The following is a 25,796-nucleotide window of genomic DNA, read 5'->3' on the forward strand; positions in this document are numbered from 1 at the left end:
ATGGCGCCGGCGAATGATAATGGCGCACTTAAATGTGATGCACCGCTCCCCGCGACCCTCGGCGCGCAAACATCCATCAGAAAAACACCGCGCCGGAAACACACGGGGAGAGACGGCGTCCGTCAGAGCGCTTCCGACGATCGAGTCTTTCTATTCATCTTTCGTCTTTAACAGGTCTCTGATCTCTTTTAAACGTTGTGACAAGGGTTTCATTTATTAATTAATTTATTTATTTTTTCCAGATTTCCCACAGAAATCGCCCGCCCAAACATGTGAAATCTGGTGCGCGTAGATGTGCCCTGTTCTTTAACGGACAAGTTACCCGTTAAAGATGAGCGGTTAATTTAGCAATAATAATGCATCGTCAACGGATGGCGACGAAATATTCGTAAATTACTTTCCTGCCTAATTGTGGCAACAGGCTAACGCAATGATTGCAAAATGATTCTCAAGCGTTGCCGTATTTGGTACCTGTTCAGAGCAATAGCAGTGCCACCGAGACCAATGCAATTAGGCAACAGCGGCTCTCCCCGCATGGATCTGTTTCTGCAGTCATGTTCAAGCTACTCTGCCGAGGTGTTACAGTGACCGCATGTAAAGATTTATTGCTTTGTTAGGCTTTCATTCCTTTAAATGATCTGTTTTTTTTTTTTTTTTTTAAACGCAATTTCTGTACGCCCGCATTTCGACGTCTTACTGACGCGGTGAAACGGAAGGTAAACTTTCACGTGGGACATTAAAATCAGAGGCGATGTCATGTTGGCTTTGCGGGGGACTGTCTGTCCTGTCCGAAAGCCTTTAGGCAGATCGCCTGTCACGTTCCGCAGCGTTAAAATAAGCTTCATTTGCTGCGTTAAGGTTAATTTTCTGGGATTAAGAAATGTATATATATTTTTTTGATGTTTTCAGTTGCTGCAGACAAGTTTTAGGTGCAGCGACGGGCGGTTTATATATTTGAAGGTGTTTCTGACAGCCAGCTGGCTTTGCAGTGACAGGTATAGAGGCATTGAGGGTTTGCATCTGTTCAGGGAGTCACACTGAGATCATAGATACCTTTTACAGATGAGCCCTGCGCATAGTAAGGAAAAAAAACCTTTGAGAAAGTGAAAATGACATATATACATCCTCATATTCCTGTATGTATGTCTGAATCAAGAAAACATGCTTTTTTTGAAAGATGCTCCTCAAAGATTATTATTATTATTATTATTATGTGATTGCATCACATGACCAGCCCTTAAGCAGATTGGTTGTCACATGCATAGACTCAAAGCATAATGCATGTCACATCCACAGACTCAAAGCATATAATGTAGTCAATCTGTCTTAACCTTACACACTTAGCTACTTTGTGCACACTGTCTAACCTGTCACCACAGACTCAGCATGATCATCACAGTCAGCTAAATGCCACGTCATCCGGCTGCCTACGTGTTCAATCTGTCATCCGCAGCCTTCAGCTCCGCCATCCACTCGCTGGACGGCGCCACGCTGCGGAACGACTTCGTCTCCATCCTGAAGGAGTTCGGCAACCACTTCATCCAGGAAGCGGTGTACGGGTTTGAGGAGTCCTGCAACATCTGGTACCCCAACAAGCAGGTCCAGAGGCAGCTGTGGCTGGAGTACCAGGACATCAGCAAAGGTAGGCCGCAGCCAGCGCACGCTTCGATCCCTGCCTCCGTTACCAGGAGACCGGCAGGGATGTTTGCCTTTGATGCCCCGTGAGTTTGAGTGCATGCCTATCCATGGATTTATTGGAAACAGTGTGGGTGAACTGCGGTGTGCATTGCTTGGGTTTAAGCCTCTAGACCACAGAACTGCATTACAAATGTAACGGCTATCCAAATCTGCATTAGCTGTTCCATTTGTAATGCAGTTCTGTGGCCTTGGGGTTTGAGGCTGAATTTAAAACTCCAGCAAAGCACACACTGCACATTGACCCTGTAGTCGCTTAACCTCATGCCTTATTGCAAAATACTTTATTGCCAACTTATAAAAGTGGAGACCTACGCTTTAACTGTATTTCCTGAGAATGCATTTAAGAAAAATATTTATTTTTGAGAGTAATACATATGTCCGTACGGTATAATGTGTTTGTTTTACGTGTGTTGAAACCAGTAGTTACATAAGCAAGAGTTCACGACAATGGTGAGTCAGCGTAGACAGCGTGAAGGGCATAAGCCAGGTTGTCACTGCCTTCTAAATACGGTCCGTAAGGCAGCCAGTGCTGGGCCACACGCGATTCCCCAGGGGTTCTGTCCCTGCCATGGCACGCTCTCAGCTGTCGTACCTCCGGCTGTCTGCTACCCTCTCCGCTTTCTACCTGTCTGAATGTCTTCTAATGAAAGGCCTGCCCTCGGGTTTTTACAGAGAATGCAGAGCAGAGACACTGGGCGGTAATTCTGTGGACACCAGCCGGTTTTTTTAGCCGCGACGTGACACGGTATAAATTGAAAGCCGAAGGGAAGCGAACCGGTAGAGAGATAGGAATTAGAGTAGAGTAGAGAGGGGGGTGAGTGAGTGGGTGGTGGAGGAGGAGGAGGAGGGCGGGGGGGCATTTGGAAACAGATTGGATGGAACCGGATCCTGTCATGGCGTGATGGGTTTGTGAGATTGGAGCGGTGATTAGGGGTCCGGGCCCGAGCGCCGGGTGAAGGGCAAAGGGAACGGCGGGGCAATCTCGACCTGGGGGAGGATTGTCATCGTTTGGGCGTCGATCCAGGCGGAGGGGGCCGCCTGAGGTGAGTGAAAGAGCAGCATCAGCAGCAGCGGGGGGGGGGGGAGGAACGGGAGGCGCGGTTATCTGCGTTCGGAGTCGAGGCGGGGAGGTGTGAGCACGGGGTCGAAGGGAGGGGGAGGACGGAGGGCGGTTTGCGAGAGTCATCAGTGGGTGGCTGGGCTTTTTGTGTGACGGTGCCAAAATTCTAAACTAAATTAAATCCAAACCTCAGAGGGTACTTCTTTTGTTTTGTTTTTCTGCGGGAGAAATGGAAGCATCCGAATGTGTTGCGAGCAGCCATCAGCGTTTTTATATATGTTCTCCTTTTGATTGCTTTTTCTCACACGAACAGTTTTTTGGAATGTGCCGGTCCCAGAGTTCCGTGCTCTGTTTCCTGATAGAACTTGTTGCGTCTCCTTTTGCTTCCTCTCTTCCGGTCTCATCCCTCATTCATCCTATTCAGTGTTTCATTCTTTCTGTGCTTTGGCATCTGTTCCAATTGCTAATTTGCATTCGGCACAAAGTTAATACTTAAAACGTGTAGAAAATTCAATGCCACAATTGCGTCATGGGATATTTCTGGAAATTTTCAAGGGTGAAATTCAAATGTCTACATTCTTTGAGATGTAATCAAAGCTGTCACCTCATTTTGTTGATGCTTCTCTGCATGCTGATGATGTTTAAGGTGCAAACCTACAACTACATTTAAGGAAAAAGCAGCAGAATATATATATATATATATATATATATATATATATATATAAATTACACTACATGAGGTAAGGAGAGTCAGCTCAACTGGGGAGCAGAGGCCTCCTGCTGTGGGCCCACAGTGAGCTTTAGCTGATAAGAGAATCTGGGGCTTAATCACTCCTGCCTAATTCCAGGGAAGGCGTCTGCACCATAGCCTGAGGGAGAGCAGGATCAGTTTCATTCGTGAACGCGCGCGTTTTCAAAGCGCCTTTCACCCATGGCTTGGTTCTCCTTGGATAGTATCTGTAGAGGAGTTGGAGACCGTTGGAGACAGATCCAACAGAGATCCAACAGAGATCCAACGGAGATCCAACAGAGATCCAACAGAGACGGCCTTGACCGTAGCAGGTGACACCAGGCACTGCGTCACGGGTTTCCATGCAACCCAAGGCTTTTTCAAACGTGCCTCTAAAGCATATAAGTTCGTTATCTGCGCCGCTGTCCTATTGAATCCGAACCCTTCATAAGTACGGTTTCTCTTACAGTTTTGCACAGATTTTTTATTCTGCTTCAGTTTTTTTTTGCTGCCAATCAAGAGTGAACTCCATTTGAAGCCATTCCTTTAAAAAAAAAAAAAAAAACGGAATCCATTTTACTTCCACATTTAAACCGTGGAATTTCACATTTAAACAAAACTGCACATATCTGCCAGTATCATTCATTTGATATTCAAATGCACACGCGATAGTGATGACAGGATTCTTCAATTCAATATAGAAAAAAAACCCACTTCTGCTGCTGCCAAGTTTTGAACAGATGCTGATCTTTCTAACTTTTACCATATCTTTATTGTGTGAAGAGGAATAAAAACCGTTGCACAAGTTTGTTGCCGGAGTGAATTCAGTTCAGTGGATTGGCACCGGTGGCATGGCAACGAGACAGGTCAGGAATCTCACTGATTGTCATGCAAGGCTTTTATAGGCTCTTGTGTTTCTTTTTTACTTCTTTTTTTAACCTTTTGTGTTTCTTACTCTCCTGCCATTAGTGGTTTAAGGTAAAGGTGCACAAACTTTTATGCAATCACAGTAATTTGCTATAAATCACTTTAATGGGGAAGAAGGCCTCTACAAAGAAGGTTCTTAAAGCAGTGCACAAACCCGGCTGTGTAGGCTTAATTGGTGGGAGAATGGATGGTTTTGCACGAGTTAGTATAAATAACACATAAACATAACTGCAGTCCGTTTGTCATGACAACAGATTTTAAATATTATCATCGTTTGGAACCAAAACATTTTCAATTTATAAAAAATAAATAATAATCCTAGGACATATTCATCTATGCCCATATGTTCACATACGCTGTAATGTTTGGGACTAAACACATTTTTAAAAAAATATTTCAGTTTAAAATGACGTAACCTTTAAATAACTGTCTCAGTGTAGGCTTTATTGTTGCCTATCCTCTATGCGCTTGCCACCTAGGTTGCTGTGAGCAGAACGCTTACATAAATCAGTTATGGAGGTTAAAAATGCCCATCTGTCTGGTCCTCGGTGCAGATGTGGAGAGCTCGGTGAACAGAATCCATAATTCCCTTCTGTACTGAGAATCCTCTCACATACCAGCTCTAAAAAACCCATACAAGTCAGGATTATAAGACTTACATCAGGTAAACAAAATATATATATATAATATATATATATAATCACCATTTGCTTACGGAAGCCGAAGCATCTGCTTCTCAGTAAGTCGATTGGCAACGATTTAATTACAGTGCTATAATTAAATCCATCCTGGAGCAGCTTTCTCACACTCCCATTTGTTAAGATGTCTGTGTCTCTGTCTGTGGCATTTGCCAAAAAAAAAGTACAGATTCTCCCAGAGAATAAAGTTCAGCTTTCGTCAGCTCAGCTGTTTGTGCCACTGTTTATCCCAGTGTGCATTGTATCTTGCTGGCAGCTTCTCTTTCAGCTGTGATTTAGCTGCCCTAATAACTCACTGACTCACTCATTCAATCGCTCACTCACTGACTCAGTTACTCAATCTCTGTCTGGCTCACTGACTCACTCATTCAATCGCTCACTCACTGACTCAGTCACTCACTCAATCACTGTCTGGCTCGCTCACTCAATCACTCACTCACTTAGTCACTCACTCAATCACTGACTCACTCACTCACTCAATCATTCAGTTGCTCACTCACTCACTCACTCATGGATTCACTCACTCAATCACTCACTCACTCACTCACTCACTCACTTTAGGATATTTAAAATTCCATAAGAGTGACTTACTAATGAACTACTGCTGGTAACTATAACTGCCAAACTAACTTATCTACCTCCCTCCCTCTTAGACTGACTGAGTCATTTCAGTTCCTGTATTTTATCACCACAGGCGGAAAAGCCACCCAGCGCTCCATCCAAGTAGCCGCAGCCCCAGAGCCCTGCCTGTTTTTTTTCTCTTGTTTATGCGCTGTGTTTCAATCGGGTCAGATTTTACAAATAGCTGCATCTCTCTCTCTCCTGTGTGATTTAGTTACGTGATATTAAATGTTATTTTCGCTGGCCTGAGGGCACCTTCATTGCATTGTTTGACTGTTCGGGGAAGATTAGAGGGCGAGAGGGAGATTTGGCAGGTGTTTTTGTTTGGTTTGCTGTTCTGCACAAAATGTAAGCAGTTGTGTTTTATAACCTACCTCCCCCCCCCCCCCCCCCTTACAGACTTACAGTACCTCACAGAACACTGCCTTTTTCTCCGTGGTGCAATGGGCAGGGGAAGTACTGCCATTCTTGATTGAAACACTACATTCAAACATTCGAGCTGAACTACTTTTTATTCATTTATTTATTTATTTTTCTTTTTTTATTTGTGGAACAGTCACTCTTACCTGGGCCAACGTGATGCAGTACAAAAATGCATTTTTCAAGGAAGACAAAATACAGTAGGTACAGAACATCCAAAAAAAAAGCATATAGTGGTATTCTGTATTGAATATATTGCCTGGAAGTTTCAACGAAACATCCCTACATCAACTGGACATGCATGTAGAGTCAAAAGAAGCATCTGTAAGGGGTTGGGAGACCTTATTTAGTGGCTATCACATGATCTCAACCAGCAGTCTTTGTTTAATGCTTATTAGCGCACTGTAGCTTCTCGTGAATCAAGCCTTGGTTGTTAGTGGTCTTTGTTGTAATGGAGCATTTGCTTATATGTGAATAGCATCCAATTTTTTTTTGTTTTTTTATCAATGAAAAGCTTAAATAACTTGTAGCCAGGCAGCTTTACACCTAGTTGTGCATAAATCGTATGCATAATTTCATATTTTTAATATGGGCATGATGTTTATCACATGCTTCTATGTATAAGATTTTAAAATGCAAATGTGTGTAACAGGGATATGTTAATATGTCAATTCATCAAAAGGTTCAGTTGACTTTATTGCCAGTATTGGATATTAAACTCTAATACATAATCAGGGTGGAATAAACAGTTAGGAAGCAGCCGGAGGGACGAAAATCACATTAAGCTCAAGCCATTCATCCAGCAGATAACATGTGAAGTTATTGCATCAATAATCCAGTATGAACATCGATTCAGTAAATAATTAAATTGATCTCCATGCAGAGGAACGGTTAGGATGCGTTACCCGCGACCTGATTTCATTCATTTCCCGTTTCGATTTATTTCTGCCGCGAAAGGGAAAGAGCGTCTGTTTTTTTTTTTTTTTTTTTTTCTAAAATGAATATTTTATTTAATTATCGCCGTAATGTCATTTTCGCTAATCCGCGCAGCCGAAAGGCGCTGGTCGGATATACTCGGCGGCGGGAACGGGCTGTAATAACACGGCTGCCGTAATGAAACAAGAAGCCATAATGACAGCCGGAGCCTGTGAGTGACGGGTGGCATTTCCCCCCCCGAATCACCGTCTGAAATGACATTAGCCACGGAGCCTGAATGTCAGGTAAAGCGCGTCAGTCTGGAGGCCGTCGTTACGTCCCGACGGAAAGGCACAAAGGGATTTTGAAGAACGCTTCCCCAAATATCGCCTCGTGGTATTGAAGCACCTTTAACACCAGACACGCGTACGCTGCGTTGTTGTTGTTTTTTAAAAGCCGGGAACAGTGGTCGAGTAATGGACCCGTTTTGTCTTGCGTCACAGTTCAGAGACCGCGCCGCCACTGTTTACTTCGGTGTAATGGACCCACTTTGCCTTCCTCTGTCCGGCAATATTACGAGAGGTGACCGCTTCTGACATGAGGGGTGCATATTATTGAGCTCCCTGCTTCCTACAAACCCCCTCGAAATTCTGTTATACTTCATTTATACTTCTACAGAAATTTCATAACCAACATAAATAACACAGTGGGGCTGAGCATTTGGTGTGCAGCTGTGTAACACTGAAACGGTATAGTTTGAGAGGCATGTTCTGTCGATAACTCCTGATTCTTTAGATCTGGGAATCTGAAAACCGCTCAGATGCTGTATGTATCTATATGGAAACATATCTGGGGGTAGGCTAACTCTTCCTCGGGTTCAGTCTCTAGGAAGTGAAAAATGGAAGCGTATGGACTGTTCAGTCAGCGTCGCTCCGCCTCGTTGCTAAGTGTCCTGCTCATTTGAGCGGCGGTAATGAGCTCGCTTGGGATTCCGGTGATTCGGGTTCAGTCTCAGGCCAGCTCCTGTTAGATCCCCCTCTGGAACTTCACGTGATTCATTAAGTGGGCTTTAATCAGCGGTGCTGCGCTGTAGATGCAGTGCAGATCTGCTGACGCTGGCCTTGTTTTGGGGGAAACTGTTGTTTGTGAATGAAGCAGGACTGTTCCGGGAACATAGAACATAGGCAGGCAGTTATGGGAATTTTGCACTTCAGGTAGTTACAGTATCGAATGCAGCAGCACAGTGGCTTTGCTCCCATTCCTTGTCAAAATTAGATCCCAAAATGCACAGGTCAGCGGTAAGCAGCCGTAAGTGGAGAACAGTCTACTATTTCAGGCTACATTACATTTAACCTTATAAATTATCACTGTATATTTATGTATTTAATATATTGTATTACAAAAATATAATCATATTATTTGTTCTGGATAACAATTCGTGTTTAATGATCATGATGAGATATAAAATCCTGAGGGTTCATTTTAATGCCCCATCAAATTAATTTGATCATGATGAAAAGACATTTTAAATGTAAACTAAAAAGAAAAGAACAAATTCATGCCCTCAGTGGTTGATCTTGGACCTGGCCTGGACTTCATGACCATATATGGTTCTTCCTTTTGCCTTCTGCACATTGTCTGGCTCCAGTTTGTACAACATGGCAGCACAAAAGACTGCACTTCCACGGTTTCAAAAACGCTTTTCGCAAGCCCGTGGAAAGTCAGCGGGTGACGTCACAGTCATTTTGTCCATATACATGTTTTGTACGGTCTATGATTGTACAACAGTGCACATCAAGCGGTACATTGAATATAATATCTTGCAGTCATGCTGCCCTTAAGGATATTTGCACTGATTACATTCTATTACATATTTTCACTCATTACGCTGTGTGCAGTATTTCCTCTGTTGTTTGCATTGATTGCACCCTGCTATTTCTGTTTTGTCAGTTGCTCAGGATTAGGCCGCATGCCACACTGAGTAAAATAGTGATAGCGTTAGATAACAGGCATACCTATTAAAATTTTTCATGAAATTATTTTATTCAAGGAATTCCTTTCGTCTCTGCGGCGAGTTTGCATAGCGTGGACGCGGAAGGTCATTTGTTTGTTTTGGAAGGGTATTTGATCGCTTTGGAAAGACGTTTGATTGTGTTGCTCTGATAAAGGAAGCATTTTTAGCATCCCTGGGAGCAAACTGTGTGAGCTGGCTTCCTCTCCAGCTGAGCTCTCAATTAACCAGGTTTAATTGAGCTGATAATTGAATGTTAGTATTCACAGGGCCTCTTTAGATGTAATAATAATCTGAGATTCCTTTGAAAGGGGTTCCTGCACAGAGGTGTTTGTGCAAGTGTAAGAATGTGTGTGTGTGTGCGTTGCGTTGCGTCAAGCTGCTTTTATGTAACCGTCTACAGTTTAAAAATTCTTTTTGTCTTTAAAAAGTGCTTTAAAAAAATGCATCTCTAATCTTTGCTGCTAACAGAAGGGAGGCTAACATTACGAGATGAACGCCGATGTCTGTTAGCGTGAGCGTCTCTAAGCGTATCTCCACAGCGAGATTGAGTGAGTGACACAGCGGACGTGACTGTAACTGCAGTAAAACCCGTAACAGCTCCCAGAGTCTATAACACTGTGGTGAAGTTGGAGGGGGTGAGGGGGAGGGTGGAAATAACTTGTGATTCAGACATAATTAACTGGAAGCTGAGGCGAGAATGAACATCCGATCTGTGCCCCCCCGGTATGGGGTTGGGGAGCACGGCGGTAATAAATGGGTATATTTCGCGAGAATGTCACAGTTCACGGCGGCTGTCGCGTGGATTTATCGCGCTGCCCAGGTCTTGTGTCTAAATCTGCTTTTATGGGGATGAGATCAGAATACTGTATGGGGGAAGCATCCGATGTTCTCTTCCTGGTGCGATAGTTTTCAAGACTCTGTTCATCATTAACAAATCACTCATCTGGTAGTTTAGCCATTACACTAATGTGTCACTGGCTACAATCAGGGTCCACTGTGTGGGATCAGCGTAGGGAAGTGACTGTGTTTTGTCCTGTGGATGTTTTTCATTGTACCATATAACCAACAAAATACGCTAATAAAACAATTAAGGAAAGAGGTGCTGTTTGTATAATGAAAAAGAGTACTGCAGATTTAAGTTCTCTGTCAACTGGACTTTACCATTCACCTGAATTACCACCTGAGTTACGTTAGCTTGACACGCACACTGTTGCATTGGTACACTAGCCAGAAGAGTTTCATTGGTCTGGGAATTCCTCTTCCGAGTGAACTACTGTAAGAAGAGCTGTTACAACTCAGCTGATTCCCCCTTCGTCTCGATAGAAGCAGAACTGTCAAAAAGTACAGCAACAACATGCGGTTCTATCCTTTTCTGTATTTCTTGATCTAAACCTCAAATAAAGCGCCTGAAGAAGGCAAACATCACGAACGAAAGCAGCACCACACCTGCCCGTGCTCCAGCTGGATTTCCAGAACATTCCTTGGAGAAACAGCGAGTGGTTTGAAGCACAGCCTAGGTGCGTTTGCTGTAACTGCTGCAGTCCTGCTTTGGCAAAAGTTGTGTCTTATTGTTTTGATGAGTACATATTTTCACTGAGTTTACTGTAGTCCAGTAGCTATTATGAGTGTCTGGTCTAGGCTTGAAAAATTCAAGCAGCATTTTTTGTCAGGTCTCCTTGCACAGAGGGTGAACAGCAACATAAATGGGCAACTTGCGCAAGAGACAATAGAAGATGAATTGGAGAGTTTCCGCGAAAGTTTGGCGAAAGTTTTCGCTCTCGCATTTCCGATAACGAGCGCAGTCATTGGACACTACCGCGACGAGCCGGGTGCCCTGCTTCCAAAAGAGTTCGTTCTTAACCGCCTGTGAAGGTCTAGACGGAGCGACGCGCTTCAATTGGACACGCTTCTCGCTGTGAAACACATTCCTGAGACGGGGAGACGCGGTGCCATCAGCAGTGAAGGTAATTGCTCAAAAAAAAAAATTGTCAAAAAGCCTTGACTCAGGATTTCAGACCGGCGGCAGTTACGCACCTTTCTCGCGAGTTAGCGCTTGCGGGGGGGTCTTTGCTCATTCTGCAGGAGTTTCGAGACAGCGGCAAAGAAACCGCTACGAAAAAAGCCGGTTTTCTCTGACCTCCTGCGTCTGGAGGTCACGTGCAGTGAACGTTAAGTCCGTCGGTGAACGGGGCCGTGGACCTCTTCCGCTCCACGTTAAACCTCGCCCGTCCTCGTTCGGCGCTGAGCGTACCTTTTCAGTGCGGTGTCGGTCCGTCACGTACCTTCAGCCAGAGATCCTTATTGATGGAGACAGTTAAACGGGCCTGGATAAAGGGCCTTGTTTATTTCTTTTAAATACCCTTTTAGCACCGTCGACAATGGACCTTCGCTCACAGAATAGCAGATGGACAAATGTGTTTGGGTATTCAGTGGCCGTAGTTTGTAGTTCGTAATTCGTGGGGTGACTCGCACTACAACCACAGTTTGATCAGGATTCTTTATTTAAACAGTGTCAAATAACATTGCCCCCACAGCCCAGTTATTTACACGCTGCCGTATAACTTTATGCGTGATCTGTATTTATTTGCTCGCGTGACCTTTGTTCTACAAGAAAGGTCGCCTGTGAAACAGTTCCCATTTTGGTCGATGACCTGGGGAATCTGGGTTGCTAGGGAGAGCAAGGGATTGTTTAACCAATCGAGTGTAAAGGGCGGAGATTTAATCAGCGTGGTGGAAACGGTGCAGTTCAGAGCCATAAACCCCACCCACTGTTGCGACATATGCTATATTTCTTAACCAATCACATCAACTTAGCGAAAGCAGGTTTAAGGTGAAGTTGCCGATTCGAACGGGTGTTTCTAACACGGACTAGGATTTGTTAAGACAGGCAGGTTGAAGTAATTTTTTGTTTCATATGTTTAGTATTTATATTCTCTTTTCCTTGAAGTGTAAACACATTGAATAATCACACTGAATTGGATATTTTCACCCCCCTAAATCCAATGCATATCTTAATACCTATCCGTGTGACTTGTATCTGATTTTTTTCTCTCTCTTAAGTGCTGTTTTTAGTCACTCCCCACACGACAGAATGTGAAGTAATGTCTTTGTTTCATAACAGAAACTTGTCGCGTGCTTTAACACACTTATCCCATGTGGCCATTTTGTTTAAAAGAGGGCAGTCGCCCAGAGAGGCTGGGTTTGAAAAACACAGTATCTGGCGTGTCGCTGGCACACCTTGCCCTTCTATAGTGAGCGCTGCTCCCAGACGATAGAGGGTTGAGTTCTCGATCAGGATTCTGAGATTGGTGTCCTATCTCTCCTGGCTAATTTATGAGTTTTGGGGGGTTTTTTTTCTTCTTCAATGGGTGTTCTTTCACACTGCCGAAAATGAGATGAATGCCTCACCTGTGAGTCACTCTTTTCTCATACACAGCGGAGTACTACTGTAGAAGGCAAACCATTTCAGACTACATTTCCCAGGTGCCCAGGTGTTCAGTCTGCTATTCAGAACAGCAGACTAATAAGGTGAATAAGATGAGCAGGAGAATCAAAGCATCCTTTTTTCAGATTTCAACCCTGCATCACCGGAGATTTGCCAGTTTGCTATTGTTACATTAGCTTTGTGTGTGTTGTCTTACACACACTGGGGATGTCGGAAGGTTATATCAGATAAGCAGGCTGCATAATAATATATTTATTTGAAACTAGGAGTCTGCAGTGAGCGCATTTGGGTGAAATGGTGAAAGGGAGCGAGCAGCGTCTCAGCGGACCTGAAAGGGAACGTGAGGATCGATCTCTCGTCCCTCATCACCACGGCAAAGGCCCGCTTATGGATTAGCTGAAAACACAAGCCTGCCCATTAATCAAAACAGAGAAACGCGGCGCTAACCGTCGATAGCTCAACGTCAGGGGCGCGTCCGACGATGACAGGAGAGCGCCGACGCTCGGAATTGAGCGAGACGGCTCAGGATGCCCCCCCCCACCCCCCTTCCCACCACCGGAGGCACGTCACCGGCCCGCCCCCTCCACTCTACGCGGCTCCCCTGTTTCATTCCGGAGGCGCGGTCGCATGTTCTTTTTTGGACGCCGGCGGCCCCGACCCGTCTGACGGGGCCCTGTTGCGAACGCTGGGTTGCGGACGCTGGGTTGCGAACGCTGGGTTGCAGACGCTGGGTTGAGGACGCTGGGTCGCGGACGCTGGGTCGTGTTCTTGGGCGCACACACCTCCGCGGCAGATGGCGCGTGCGCGTGCTCCGCCCTCCCGTGCGACAGCCAGAGAGGAGCGCGCCAGGGCGCTCCAGAGGAGGGGCGTCTGATTGGGCATCCATCCTTCCTGTGCCCTGCGCCAGCTGTCCACCTGCGAGGCTACGCTCACGTCTGTCATTGGAAGTTACTGTCGTCCCGGCGTCAGGGTGAGGCCCTGCAGGTTCGCACAGCGGATTTTCTTTCTTTTTATTTCTTTCTTTCTTCTTCTTTTTTTTTCCCGCTGAGTTACAACAGAGAGGAAGAAGTTGCGGATGTACAGAGGGGAAAACAAGTTGCAGAAGTGGAGCTTAGAGAGAGAAAAAAGCAAAAAACCTGCCCGGTCTGGAGAAAGTTGACAGTTTTATTTGCGGCACGAATTTATTTTGGCAAAAACAAAAGACGTCACACTGGTGATTAACGCCGCTCGGCAGGGACACTGTGCTGGAGAGGTTCGGCTCATTGCATACTGTTGCAAGCTCTTTGCGTGCCACCCTGTTATCTTGTATAAATAGGTTCCTAATGTGGATATAAATATCAGTTCACTAAGGCTGCTGTGTTATACAGCTGGCAGAATGTGCAGAAATTGCATCAAAACTTTTTCTGTAAGAATCCGGTGTTGTCATTACTCAGTATATGCATGTGTGCGAGTCTAACAGAGTTTGTAATTAGGCCCATATATTCTGCCTTGGAGTCTTTTCTTTAGAGCTGAATCAATAGCCAGGAACATTCGTAGCAGAACACAGAACCTGTACTTAAGACCAGGTTATAGCTATCCTACACATTGTTTGAGGAGCTGAGCCTTTGTACCTAATGTTGGAAACTTTCATGCGGATTGTTATAGATGAAAAGTACGCTGATTAAGTATGAGCCAAGGCAGAAATAACACAGCAAAGCTCGCAGCACAGCAAAGCTCGTAGGCTAATACAGCATTAATGCACCGATGGCGAGTTAGCTGCCGCCGCCGCCACCTGTCTCAGAGGGTGCATTCAAGATGTACGACACGCCGTTCGAGCGTTCCGGTGAATTTCATTTCCAGGACGCGTGTGCCAGTCCACTAAATTGAGGGCAGAGCTTTCTGATAAACCACCGCGTTGAGCTGGGATTTCTGGGGAAGGAGAGAGTTTCTGTTCCTGCGTGCCTCGTCTGTGATCTGCTTCACATCTGACACTCGTTGCAATACATCTATAAACCCTTAGGGTAATTTAGAATTTCATATTTATTTTTTTAAATGTATTTATGTATTTTTACATATGTTAATCTGTCACAAACCCCCAGGTCTTGTACAGTATCTCATTTGAATCCGCAATCTAGAATATGAGCAACGTCACATTCCACTTGAAGGTACATGCAACCAGATTAATCAAATTAATCAGTTCAAAATGAAAATAGGCTTTTTGCATGTCACGCAATATTTCATAAACTGCAAACATTACATTACTTCCAGGCACATTAAGCATTTTAAGAAAAAAAAGCTAAATAAATCTTCTCCCTGGATATACTGTATATATAAACTATATGGGGAAAAAAATGCATAAATATACACTCAATGGCCACTTTATTAGATACACCAACATCAACACAAATAGCCTGCTATGGCTAAATCTCCATATATAAAGCATGTAGGCATGGTAAAGATGTTTATTTGTTGTTCTACCAAACTGAATTGGCAAGACGCATAATTTAAGCAATATTGACCGTGGTATGATTGTTGATTGTTGGTGTCAGATGTAGTGGTGGTTCCAGCATTGCAGAAACAGGCTGCCTTCCTGGGATTTTCGCGCATTACGGTCTCTAGAGTTTACAGAGAATGGTGTGATGAACAAAACAAAAAAAAACATCCCATGAGTGACAGTTCTGTGGGCGAATAAACACCTTGTGGTAACACTTTACTTGAACCCTTCCACATACGGCTAACATAACCGCTGTCACTAGGTGGCATAAGAGATGATTTCAGTTTTTATGTCAAATGACATAAAGGTGATGACAGCTTTATGTCATTTGACATAAACCGGCATCATCTGTTGTGTCATCTTGTAATAGCTGTTGTGCCATGTGCATGGCAGTGATAGGTTGAAGGATTCAAGCAAAGTCTTGCCTACCCTGTTAACGAGAGTGGTCAGAGGACAATCGACAGAGTCCTTCAGACTAAGAGAAAGACTGGAAGTGGTAAAATAACGGCTGGTTACAGCAGTGGTGTGCGTTAGGGCATCTGACTGCTCTGCCTGTTTAACATTGATGGGCTACAGCAGCGGAATACCACACTGGTCCTGTTCCTCTCAGCCAAGAACAGGAAGACTAGGTCACAGTGGGCCCATGTTCACCAAAACTGAATGATTAAAGATAGGCAAGAAATTGCTTTGTCTGTCAAGTCTTAATTTCGGCTGCAAAATGTGGATGGTCAGATCTTGGCATAAACAGCATGAATCCAAGAATTCAGGCTATTCTGGAGGGAAGAGGAGGCTCTCCACTGTATTAAACAGCCACCGTTTACTTCTTTATAAAAGTCAAGAACTGGACAAAGTATCCTCTGAAAGTGAAGCTATAGTACCTCCAAATAGCTATAGTATCTTTTTTGTGGGTATTTGTTATCCGGGCAATATAAGTAAAAAAGTAGAAGATTAGTCTATTTACTTTTACTTACTATTCTGCATCATTATTCACCCCAAACCCTAATGAAACCTCCCTTGTACCTGTAGTTCATTAATGTTCAGTAGGCTTCCTGGGAACCGGGAAATTAACTTTTTTGGGAACAATCACCCAACAAAAACAGTGAATGTTTTGGGAGATAAGAATTGTTATTTAATTTAAAAAAAGAGAAAAATATGTCCGTTGTTAGTTCTGCCTGGAGTGGCGGTTATGTTTACCCTCGTTCCCCTTGGTCCTGGCTGCGCTGCACTGTCCCGGGGGTTCCCGCGACCTGCCCGCCTCTATTGCTACTCACGCCGTAGGCTAGCAGCTAGCAGGCGGCTCAGCCCGCAGGCCAGCCCTGGAGCCCAGCGCTAGCCGAGGAGAGAAAGCCGTGGAAGTGCCAGCCTTTATAGGCAGGCACTGCGAGGGACACCCCCCAAAGGTCCTTCCTCAGCTCGAGTGTCTGATGTGATGCTGCATGGCCTGAGGACCGTAGCCAGGTGATGCGTGGATGGCTCTGTGGCATTAAGCCAATCACGAAGAAGAAGGGTAACCCGCAGTGCCTTCAGCCCTGGCAGGTTTTAGTGCTAGTCTGGCAAGTCGTTTGGCAAAAATGTTGTTTTAAAAAATGTAATTTCTGTGTTTCCACTGATACTGTCTGCTTATAAAGTATTCAGTGTTATATATATGTAAAATACAATATAGCACACTCTATATTTATAAACACATGATATACCGTATAACGGAGTGGGGCTGTTGGGCTCCATGTATGTAAATGTTGCTTATTTATTAAATAGTTATTAAATCATAATGCTCAGAAATTGTTGTTGATATGCCGTGACCCGAATTTTAATTAAACTCTGGCAACTTCAGGACTATTTTGAGCATTGTGTCGCATTGTGGCATTCTAAGCATTCAGTGTGACTTTTCGTTGTCAGGTAGAACATATTGCATTTGCAGTTGCTGGGAAACGCATAACCGGAACAGCACTTTCCAAACAATTTGGCACCTTGTCAGCCCTGCAAACACTAGTCAAACACAGCCATCCAGTCAAAAGTGCGAGCCATCAATTTCTGCCAGGCCTGTCAAAATAGTCAGCAGTCAAAAAGCACTGGTATTATATCATAGTAATCACTTATCCGCAATCACAGAAGCCTGGGGGAAAAAAACAGCATTCACACAAAGATCACAGGCAGGGGTGGACAATGTGCTCAATAACAAATATATGTGAGTATATAAACCGTAAATCAGGGACTCTCGCAGGCTTTCTGAGGTACTCGGGTGGCAGAAGGCCATGGAGAGCGACTCGGTGTTGTGCCAAGAGAGAATTTATACCACGGTGTGCCGTTGCCAGGAACAACAGAAATCTGCCGTTAATTTCGTTCTACTTAGTTTGTTACATTCTGGATTGTGTAGTTATTTGCACACTTTTTTGTTGGATTTGCTAGCAGTTTTATTATTATTATTATTATTATTATTATTATTATTATTACTGCTGCTACTACTATTATTATTGTCAGAGAAATTCATAGCTGACATCTGGAGAAGCAGCTATGGCTGCATCAGAGACAGATGAAACGCTTCAGGTCGTCTCCCCTGCGCAGTTCGGCGTCTTCTATTTCTGCAGCTCGTTTTCAGTTGACCTTCGGTGCCTTTTTTAAAACACGTTTTTAAGATGTTTCTGGTGGAGCTCCGTGGCGAACACGCTGTACTGAATTCAGCCCCAAATGAGAATCTGTTCTAAATATGCAAAAATAAGGTGGATTACAGAAGATATGTCAACGTGACTTTTGTTCAACTGAGAGTTCGGACATAGACACGGAAGCCCCCCCCCCCCACCTGAGGCCCTGCACGTGTTTAAGACGTCACAGCAGGTACAGTAGATGCTAGAACAAAATGATGAGGCTAAACAGGCTAAATGGGTCTGATCCCATTAGGAAGCATTGTTCTGCTCACGCAATCAGAAGCGCGCGCGCTCCGAGAACACAGGGGCCTCCTGAAAAAACGTCTGCCCCCTCCTCCCCCTCCGTTATTACCGATGAAGATGATTCATTGCCGCCGTCCAATTCGAGTGATGATATGAGCGTTGTAGAAAACAGCGACTCCGTAATGGAATCCGCGAAACGTCCGCGCGCTTCTGCGTTCCGTAAATCGAACGTTATTTTTGGCGGTGCGGAAACTGCGCCCGTTCCTCAGGAATCGAGGGCCTTCGGTCCGCTTCGTTAGGCACAGGAAGAAATGTATCTGCGGCAGTTCAAAGCCTTCTGATGCATCTGACTTGATCATCGCGGCAGTCCCTGCAGGCTGGAGGATGTGAGAGTAGGCCCAACTGTCCACCTCTTATTTGTTGCTATTGCTTTGGGCAACAACAAAAATAATCCTAATGGAAATGGAATTTACAGAAATATACTGAAATAAAATACGCGTCAGGATGTTGCAACACTTCAAATAATACATGGGCAGATATGGACTTGTTCATGCACCGTTTTATTTCTGACCCTGGGAGTAAAATAACCATGGCACAAATGGCTGTTTATATATATATATATATATAATGTTCACATTTGCTGTCAAGCATCAGACACAGGCTCTTAGGCAGATAGGAGTCAGAGCAAACATTTAGCAAGCCCTGTTCAATGAGCTAAAACAGGCTTAGGAGCATATATAACCTTAATCTGTTTGAACTGGCTCCCAGTCTCTCAACGGGAACCTGATAGCGTGTCCTTCAGCTCGAGTGCTCTGTAATAGACTGGCGTTATAGTGCATATGGCATTACGGCACCTGACATCCAGCGCTTATCTGCATGGATCGCTGAGATTAGTTTTCGCTGCCTCGTTACCCTCTCTCGCTCTCTCTCTCTCTCTCGCACACGAGATTGTCAGTTCAATATGTGTGTGTGCGGCCCTTTAAGAATCGACCGCCCTCTCCAGCCGTCGATCGTTGCGGCGCGAAGCGAAACCCTGTCCGTACGTCTGGTGACTAGTAAAATGACAGTGTTATTTTTCGGAGGGAAAATGGCAGTTGATCCTCTGAAGATTCTGAATCCGCTGACCTCGTTGCTTAGATATGCCGTAAGGAATCCCAAAGTCGCCTGGGAGCACTTGGTGATGCGTTTGTGCGTTGAGCTGGCGGTGGCGGGTTCTTCGGGTAGTTCTGATTCCTTTCTCACATGTCCCCCCCCCCTCCTCCCCTCCCCCCCCCCCCCCCCCCCGGTTCTGAGATCCGAACGAAGAGAGGCAGACATTAAGGACCAAGGACGAATCCGGTGAATTTCAGTCGACGTATCGATTTTAAGAAGCCTTGCTCACGTCTTTCTGCAAGGTCCCGGACCGTTTGGGTGTGTCGGTAGCGAACTCGGTCAGCGCATACGTTCCGGCGTTTTCTCCCCCCGAGCGGCGCTGCCGCGGACGCGGGCGGCCGTGGCTTTGGCAGCGACGGTGAAGACCTCAGCGGGGAGTCGTGTCCGTACCAGCCGCAGCCTCGGCGGATTCCTCCCGCTCTTTTGTGGAGCCCCCCTTCGCACCCCCCCCCCCCCATAGACTTATCATAAATAACGAGGCGCCAGTCATCTCTCCCCGCTCGCAGCACACTACCTGGCGTACACAGAGAAGGGAGCGAACAAAGGATTGTGTTCCCTGCTTTCGCTGCTTTGTGCTCTGACAGAACAGAACGCCGTTTGTGTTTGGTCAGCCTCCAGTAGACTGGCCTGTCGGAATGAGGAACACGCACGCATAAACACACACACACACACGCATGCACACACACAAACACACACACACAGACTCACACACAAACACGCACACACACACACACACACACACACACACACACACACACACACAGACTCCCACACAAACATGCACACGCACACACATACATGCACACACAACCACACACACACAAACACCATGCACACACACAAACACCACACACAGACTCTACACAAACAGCACACACACAAACAGCTCACACACACACACACACACACACACACACACACAACACACACACACAGACTCCACAAAACTGCACACGCACACACAACATGCACACACACACACACACAGACTCCCACACAAACATGCACACACACACATGCACACATAAACACACACACACACACACACACACACACACACAGACTCCCACACAAACATGCACACGCACACACATACATGCACACACAAACACACACACACACAAACACGCATGCACACACACAAACACACACACACAGACTCACACACAAACACGCACACACACAAACACACACACACACATGAGCACGCATGCACACACACAAACACACATGCACACACACACACACACACACACAAACTCACACACACACACACACACACAACACACACACACACACACACACACACACACACACGCATCCTTTTCAGCACAATCTGTGGCCGTCATATCTCCATGGCAATGTAGATTGTGCCAGCGGTGGCTTAAAGATAGCTTATAAATACCAGCTTGAGTCAGCTAGTGCAAATTATTACCCCCTAGAAACCTTCCTCCCTGTTTTGGCAGCTCTCTTATCCACAAAGGTTTGTTGCAGCTGAGCTCCAAATGAAATCTTTAAAAAAAAAAGAGAGAGAGAGAAGAGGGAAGCAAAAGGAAGTTAACTCCTGAATAGCCAATGAACATTCAGTCTAATTACCCAATCCTCTGCTCTTTAGCACACACTTCCTCCACAGGCTTCTGTCTCCTCGTTTTCAGAGGAAATCTGTTTCATTAATATTAAACACTCGGCTCCTCAGAGAAATGGCAGCACTGTGGTTCTTGCTCTTGATAATCTCTGGTTTCAATGCATCAAGGCCTCGCGTTATAGTATGAATGCTGAATTTTTTTATTTTATTTTAATTTTAGTCTTTTTTTTTGGGAGGGGGGTGGGTGGTCATACTAGCAGTCAGCATACTAGCAGAAGTAATTAGGGTAATGATCACCCCCCCCCCCCTCATTCTTCATTTGAGGTATGCCCACTGAATTTTGAGTGAACATGGTTGTATAGAGAGATTTGTTCATTTTGTCCTCTGCTTGGCTTGCCAGAGACTGTGAGGGAGGGTCACTCTCTCACACTGCTTCTCTCCCTCCCTCTCTCTCTCTCTCTCTCTCTCTCACTCTCTCTCTCTCTCTCTCTCTCTCTCTCTCTCTCTGTCTCTCTCTCATGTCAGGCAGCAGAACCTTTTGTTTACATTGGTTGAGTCTGCTGGTGCCAGTGTTTTGGGTGACTAGCAGCTCAGTGAAAGATTGAAAGTGTACTTTGTGCAGATACACTGTATGACCTAAAGTATCTCCTTGGTCTGGGGCTGTTTCATGGTTTCATCGCCCAATCAGTGCTCGACCTCACTTATGTTCTTCTGAATGGAAGCAAATCCCTGCAGCAATGGCCCAACATCTAGTATAAAGCCTTCCTAGAAGAGTGGAGGTTGTTATAGCAGCACATTGAGGACCAACTCCATATTAATGCCCATAATTTTGGATGAGATTTTGTTTTGGATGTAGGCAATAACCTTGTTTAAAATAAGTACCTTGGGAAAGGATTTCAGTTAATGATGTGAAATACTCATTTTAATACTTTAATTGCTTTTTTTTTTTTTTTTTTAAGAAGTTGACATCAGAGCGGAAGAACCTGAAATTATAGCCTTTAGTTATTAGTATTGATAACACTTGAACCCAAAGAATAGCTTGTGTTTGGTTCAATTTGAGAGTAAAATTCATTTTCCATTATCTGGGTTCAGTACTATGTATAAAATCTGTTCTTTCTCATTTATAAAAAAAAATAATCACATCCAAAGTGTACTCTCTCACAAATGGATTTGTGTGCAGTGTGGATGCTATTTTGATATATTGGCGATTAATTAAAAGTATAAAGGGATTATTTAAACTAAGTACTGCTTAGGGTTCTAGCAAAGATTGCATGGATTGCAGATTGATGTTCTCTGGATGATCTTTTCCTCGTTTTTTGGTGGGGGTGGGTGCGGTGTTGGACGGGGATTTTTGCGGGAGGGGGGGGGGTGTAAATGTCATTTCAAAATGACGCTTACTTGACCATCACTTGTTGACTTTGTAGAAAGTCAACTGGGATGTTTTAGCCTTTAGTTTCTGCAGTTATTGAATTCCTTTAAGGATGTTCTGTGAGGGAAAAAAAGAAGAATAAAAAAAATAAAAAAAACATGTACACTCATAGCCTTGTAATCTGTCTTCTGCTTGAGCCTACATTAATTACTGATCAAGGCACCTAACTTATTATTCCCTTTTATTATGCAAATTTATGGAAATGTGTTTTTGCATAATGCACCCGTGCTATTGTAACACATAAATGAGCAGCCGTGTGACATGGATAATGCCAAACCCACACAAATGGTGCGGAGAGAAGGGCGAGATAAGTAAATCAAAGGATTATTGATTATTTAGTCACCATGAATTATTAATAGTCTACATGTTTTTTTTTATTTTTCTTTTTGTCTTCAGACGTTCATATTTTTGTACATTAATTTTAATGTGTTTTTTGTTTGACTGCTCTAAAAACTATAAAGAAAAATCTCTGAATAAATAAAAAAATAAATAAATAAATAAATGTCCCTTGTGTAATTATTCCCCACTGCTTTAAGTGTACGTACAGATAGTTGAAATATATTCATATGAATACGTGTGCATGAAACTTTTATTATTCTTACTTAATCATTGTGCTCCTAACCAAAATTGAACCAAACTGAATTTCGATAGCTGTGAGAAGTGCTAAGCTTGTCTTTGGGGAATAAATAAGCGTCACTGAAGGGCTATTATGAAGGAATTTCCTAATGCTTCTGACACAGTCACGGTTAACACTGTCAGAATGTCATTTCACAGCATTTCCAATTCACTCTGCATGATGTCACTGATTCCCCTGCCTTGATAATCAATGCTTTTGGTTCGGAATCCAGATGAGCCCCCCGCAAGCACACTTCTATTGCCCGTGTGTGCCCCACACCTCGATAATGCTCGGATACCCAGCATGCCTTGCGTCTTGAGAAGGCAGGTGCGTTCTTCGCCAGAGCAGGCTCAGAGCTGGATAGACGCACCGAATCGGAAAAGGAAGGAAACTTTCGGACCTTAAATTTAGAGTCATGTTGTCATGGAAACGGTCGGTTCGGAGACGGCCCATGGGGGTCGCGGTGCGGTGCGTCCGCGCGCTCCGACCAGCCGTGTTCCAATGCCCTGGCAAATGAAGAGCGATGCACACGACCCTGTGTGTGTTTCTTTCTAATAAGCAAGGCCTGTTAAGCCACCCCCCCACCCCCCCAAAAAGAATGAGCAGCCAAGGAATTCCAGCGCTTTGATTGGCTGACACTGATGTATGAGTGGAAGAAGTACCGAGCGACCATGGATTTCATTTATTCCTTTTTTTCTCCATTTATTTCTTGAGACGAAAGGAAAAACACAGTCCCGTAGGATTTCTTTGATTATGGATAGAAAAAATGAAAACTTCGGACACGGTGTCCAAACTGGTCACTGATGTAACTTATCATGTTGTAGGGGAAAGGGAGTCGTTGTCCCCACGGACTGTCCTCAAAAAGAAATAGTGGTGAAAGAAAACCAGAGAGATATTGCTGTTTTGTTTAGATGACCTTTTTTAACATTTGCTTAACATTCTGGTGGATGAGCAAGTGGTGCCCGGATTGATGTCAGAATGTTGTGCGTGTGGTGCATCAAAATCAAGTTCCCTATTACAACGAAGAGTGACCGAAAGGTTCCCTTTGGTGTTCTGGTTGATAAACAACAGCGCATCGGTAGGATAGCGAAACATTCTGTGCAGTGCTGAAATGCTCCGTGGTTGCCAGGTAAGGGATGGTTCAGTGCTGCTCACATTCGGATTAGCTCAGTTCCCGTGAGCTGCTAAGGCTTAGCTCTTGGTCCCAGTTTAAAAGCTGACACGATTTGCATGCGATGGGAGCTTGGGGGAAAAAAACTAAACAAAACAATGCCTGGCCGTCAGTGGATGAGCGCTAACAAAATATGGGGCCTGCTCTTTATCCTGTCCAATCAGATTAACCAGGAAGGGATCGGGAGGTCAGGCCCAAGAGAGGAAACAGGCCGTCAGCTACGTCCAGCGCAGCATGCCCAAAGGGGAACTAAGTGGAATTTAATGTGAAATCTCATCATTAAGTACCGCATATTGAATTTACGATGGCACGGCTATAAATTGAGATGTACGGAACGACATGCGGAAATGGGGGGTGGGGTGGGGTGGGGGGGGGGGGGGGATTTATGGAGTAGAATAGTGACGGAATCAGCCGTCCTTCGCTGGCTGTGTTGTGATGAGAATTTTGAGGTTGAGGTTCACGCGGGTCATAACGCTTTCAGAAGCGTTGAGAGAAATGCGGTGGCAAAAACCGTACGATGAGGGAAAACTGACAGCGTGTAGCCTCCCAACACCGGAAATAAATCTAGCTTTAGTTCACGGTGGGTCACCCTGCTAAATATTACGGGACCGGCTTTATATTTACTAAAACAATTTTGTAGCATCACATAAATGCGCGTAATGCTTCAGATTTGGGGGCGATTTTCTTTGAGACGCTGTAGACTAGGGCGCAGTGCCGCTGGAGTCTTCTTGTGAAAAAGCAGGATTGTAACAGTGACATAATCCCCTGCGTGAGTTCAGTCCAGGGCCTGTGCCCGTGTAAAGTCTGGGGTTCCCCCCCCCCAAATGCGCATTTCTGTCTGATGGAGACGGGAGCGCTCGACGGCGCCGTGGATGACGATGGGTTTGGACCCGGGTGACCCGCGTCCGTGACGACGGCCGCCGGCGGCGTTTTCGCCGACGCCCTACTCCGTCGGCCCGGCGCGTTCGCGGCTTGTTTCCTTTAATCACGACGAGTAAAACTGTTTCTTCAGCGCTAATGACCAGCGCGACTTTGTGTCCAGGCGGGAGCCAAATAATATATTGTGTACCCTAATTAAGACAAGGCACTAAAGGAAGAGTGGTTGTTTTGGCACAGTGCAACAAAAATTCAAGACAGATATTTCTTTCTTCTTTGTGCTTTTTTTTTTTCTCTTGCCGTTTCAGAGGTGCCGCGCGACAAAATTGCCCTCTGTAGGAAAGAAGCGGTACTGCAGCTCGTGGTAATGAGACATACAGAAAGTGCGGTTCGCTCTTGGGATAAAAAGGGCTTGCGATGGCATTGCGCTGTCTCATTAGCTTCCTTGATTGAATTACGTGGGAAGCTGTAGAACACGTTTAGCCTGTTTGCCAAGCGAGGAGGGGATTTATCACGTTGGATTTATTCATATAAAAGATTGGAGGAGGATTGAAAGTAGACAAAGAGCTTAAAGTGGGCTGAAATTTCGACTGTGTCCGCACTGAGCTTAGTGTGGAAATTTGTATTAGTCTGTTCTGAACAGCGTGTTCTTTGCTGAGAGGCATTTTGTGTCCCAGCAATTGAGCGGTGAGCTTTGGCCACCTCCTTTAGAAAGAGGTGAAGTCAGATGTGCAACAAGCTGAATCAAATATAAGGGGTCATGTTTCACTTTGAGTTTACTGATAAAAAAGCTAAAACCTTCACTTTTTGATCATTTTAACTCGCATATCTCTGAAGGTTATCGCTTGGAAACCATTTCTACCTCTGAATTCGGTCGAATGAACTCTCACGACCTTGTTGTTCGACCTCGGCCAACGATGATGACTCAATTAAAACAATTAAAATGTGTTGCTATGTTACTGTCTGATATGAGCCGTACTGTAGGAGCTGAAGAGGTAGTCAGAGGAATGTTTGGTCAAAGCCGGTGTTTAGGCTCAATTAACCTGGGACGTCTCTGTGACACGCCTGAGTGAGAGATTTG

General features: G+C 44.8%; 1 protein-coding gene across 3 annotated transcripts in view; it reads left to right on the forward strand.

The window, feature by feature from the left end:
* The window catches only part of astn1 (astrotactin 1), a 320,953-nt gene that overhangs the window by 221,786 nt on the left and 73,371 nt on the right, over nt 1–25,796 (forward strand). For all 3 annotated transcript variants that reach the window (XM_064341654.1, XM_064341655.1, XM_064341656.1), the window contains one exon: nt 1,454–1,642. In XM_064341654.1, the coding sequence (XP_064197724.1) occupies nt 1,454–1,642 (189 nt within the window). The remainder of the gene's footprint in view (nt 1–1,453; nt 1,643–25,796) is intronic.

This window comes from Anguilla rostrata, chromosome 6, assembly GCF_018555375.3.
Source record: "Anguilla rostrata isolate EN2019 chromosome 6, ASM1855537v3, whole genome shotgun sequence".
In the NCBI taxonomy this organism is placed as follows: domain Eukaryota; kingdom Metazoa; phylum Chordata; class Actinopteri; order Anguilliformes; family Anguillidae; genus Anguilla; species Anguilla rostrata.